At 39.3% G+C, this 3,520-nt stretch overlaps 1 protein-coding gene across 1 annotated transcript in view; it reads right to left on the bottom strand.

The window, feature by feature from the left end:
* Positions 1-924: 924 nt before the first annotated feature.
* The window catches only part of LOC101847565 (collagen alpha-1(I) chain), a gene marked incomplete in the record, with an annotated part of 42,824 nt that continues 40,228 nt past the window's right edge, over positions 925-3,520 (bottom strand). The window contains 1 exon segment of the mRNA XM_013080066.2: positions 925-2,780. Within this exon segment, the coding sequence (XP_012935520.1) occupies positions 2,625-2,780 (156 nt within the window).

Below are 3,520 nucleotides of genomic sequence, written 5' to 3'. Positions count from 1 at the left end.
TGGGACCTTTGAATTATAAACGCCCATCTCCGATGGAGAGACTTACACAATTTAGATTAACAATGAGTTCAGTGCGCCCAGTCGGGGGTGCAAACCAGGGTCCTCTGCTCTGTGGTCCTGCATAATAGCAACTACTGAGCGAACAGTGCACCAACGCTTGTCTGAGGCTAGCGAACAAACATGGCATCTGCTCTCAGGATTTCTCAGGATGCTAGAAATTAAATATTTAACCATGATACTCTGAGACACACAATGAGGCAGGAAAAACTAGACTGTGTCTCAACATTAGAATAATGTTTAGTAAGAGTTTTACGGCACTTGCAACACAATTATGTCATATTGATAAGTGTCGAGGATTTGAAGTGTCACTATTGAGCAACATGAAGAGGAGAGAAGGAAGAGAGGTAAGGACGACAGATGTTTGATAGGAAAGAATGGGCAAAACACACCAGAGCGCCTATCAACCACTCACATAGACTCTATCAAGAGATCCACTTGTATAAGACAACAACTTTTCTTTCAGATAATGGGTGGCCATCTTTGACAACATATGCTGTATCCGTTGACCAACAGATGTTAATTTTCTGCTTGATTAGATACACTGTATAACGGATATGGATTTAGCTGAGTTGCTATGGCTTTTAATGGGCCCATGAATTTGGTTCGAATCCTTCCTGGGGCGTTCTTGGTCCTAAGTTGTTTTGGGGAGTTTAAATGCTTGATTTTCAGTTCCCCAAAAATCGAACTGTCAATGAAGCCAACAGGACGTTAATTTTGAAAGAATAAAAATGTCTTATGAAAAATGAAAAATACTGTTGTGGTAAAGAGTTTGATTTCTTCAACCACTAAACCGTAGGGTCCCGAAATCAATAACATACATATTATCAGCTATGCGCTACCAGAAATTTAACAAACACGTATATGTCCAAGAAATATGACAGACTTTAATGACATCAAGGTCAGAAAAATCAGGATTACGAAAATTCATATAAAAAGCTCTACACTGACAGATGATTGGACGGATTTTCTTGTACGTTAGTAACAATGATTGTAGAAATCACGTGATCAGATAGAGAGAGAAGCGGGTGAGTATCTAAATAATACATAAACAAGAAAGTCTAAAAAGAAAATGCATATAGAACGTAGACATCTCTCTCCTGACATGTCCTTTGCTGTTTCTCAACACTTATTCCTTCTTTCCATTCTTTCGTTGTCCTTTCTTCCCGATCCTCTTGCACTCAACATTCGCCATCCGTGATCATTATCACCAAATGCTCATCATGGTACATGTAATCTGGCATCATTAAAAGTCGCAACAAAAAAAAATGTAAACAGAAAAAAAGCTCTCGAAGTAACGGAACAAATTAAAACAGACGCTCACACACGCGTGGTTAGAGCCAACTCTCTCTAGCTGATGACTCCTAGTCCTGCAATAAGACCAGGTTTTTCAGTTGCAGATTGGAAGACAATACTCACGCTTCCATAACATCGTTGTTGTTCGTACATAAATCACGACGCTCAGAAAACGTCACAAACGACTCAGACACATTATTGTACTTTACGTTTCACTGGGCAGTGTTAAGCTGATGATCACAGGTATGAAAATAAGCTAAGCAAGATCAGAGACTGACTAACACTGTTGTGTGTTTGTGTGATTTAGTTGTATGAAAACTTTGGTTTAGGAGTTATGATCAGTTGATGCTCGTGGTGTAAGGTTCAGCCGTTGGATTCGCCTCAAGTATGAAATGATGGCGTGTTGGCTGCATGTTGTGAGATGTTGTCTCAGTGTGGTGACGTTGGTAGCTATCTGAAAGCTGCTTGGGCAAACAACCACACAAGTTCAAACCCTCTGCGCAGTTTATCTTTTGAAAAATATTGCACTCGATGGCTGTCGTTGTTCTTACAGTACCAAAGCAATGCTGCCAATCATAAAAATAGTATAATCAATATTTGACTGTCGCCAAAAAAAAAGAAAGAAAAAAAAAGACTAAACTTTACGCAAATGAGTTTGGAACTTCTGTTCACCTCCTGAGCTTTTCAGACAGAATGTCGATGGAACGACTTGTGCCAGTTCCTTGCCACAATTGATGACGTGATGTATCGTTAGTTGTAGGGCCAGTGCGTGCAAGTTACCACCGTGAGCTTAGATCTACTCCTAAAAACATCCCTTTGGATATTCGTTTGTTCTTTTCCCCTTTCCGTCAAATGTAAGTTCGTATTGATAACAATACTGGGATGCAGTTAGTTGATTCATGTAGTTATTCAAAACAGTGAGAATTAAAATTTATCAATCATTTATTTTCCTTTCTTGTCTCAAACGGACATAACATCCTGTTCAACAATAAATCGATAAACTGTTTCCTAAAACAATGATTGACTTTATTGATTCAAACATTGTGGAGCGTTAAAATCATCTCCTAGAAAGCGCACTTTGACATAGTTACCAAAAAGGTATGATCAGAGCCGAAGCTCCAGCATTTAAACAATGTAACATTGAAAAGTTAAAAGAAAAAAAAGAGTTAATGAATGACATTTGAAAAAAAAAACAACATAATATGAGTGGATTTTCTTTTTAATTAATGACCGAGGAAATTTTGAAAAACTTTTGATGAGAAATGAGGCGCTCAGCTGGTGAAACAGGCTCTGCTAATCTCAATGCCGAACTCTTGGTCGCTGCCAGCAACGTCTTTGAGTCCAACGTCAATGATAGGCAGTCTGTTCAGTCTGGCGTCCTTGCCGCGGATCTCAATGACGGCCTGGCCCCATTGGTTGTTCCTCTCCTGGTTGGGTGGGGAGGTCAAGGGTTACAGGTCAGTACCAATACATAAAATTATGTTACACATTGTATATTGCATATTTAATTCATGTATGTATAATACTTTACGTACTGTAATCGTCTTTCATGTGAACGCGGTGTGTCAAGCCACTGCCATGCTTCTCTCTACTCCCCTTTCACATACTTTCTCTCTCTCTCTCTCTCTCTCTCTCTCCCCTCTCTCTCTCCCTTTCTATTTCCCTCTTCCCTTCCCCCTCTCTGTTTTACACCCCCCATATACATCGAAACTTGTGTATTCACAAGTATATTCCTTCAATCATCCATCGACCTATACACTTATTCGATTGCTCATTTACTCATCCACCATCGCCATTCATTCTGTATTCCTATAAAAATCACAACCCTCGTAGAAATATACATCATATTTCGACTCCATGGAATGTAAAAGTGGTTTTGAACTATATCAGCTGATATTTACGTTGAATATCCAAATGACACCTGCCCCCTCGAGAAAAATGAAAGAGGAAAAAGAAACCCCTAACAAATAACAACCTAAAAAAATACTCCGCAAAAAAAGCAAACAGACATAAGGATGCCTGTATTTTGGCATTGTCAAAAGTCGCAAATAAAGCATAGAATTAAAAGAAAACTTGTGCGAAGAGTGGAAGGCATAAAACAGGTAAAAGAGGATGAAGATGAAACAGGAAAAAAAGGAGGAGGAGGAGGGGGGAGGAGGAGGGGGAG

The sequence above is a fragment of the Aplysia californica genome, unplaced genomic scaffold (assembly GCF_000002075.1).
Source record: "Aplysia californica isolate F4 #8 unplaced genomic scaffold, AplCal3.0 scaffold00073, whole genome shotgun sequence".
Classification (NCBI taxonomy): domain Eukaryota; kingdom Metazoa; phylum Mollusca; class Gastropoda; order Aplysiida; family Aplysiidae; genus Aplysia; species Aplysia californica.
This window is presented reverse-complemented; position numbering and strand designations above follow the sequence as displayed.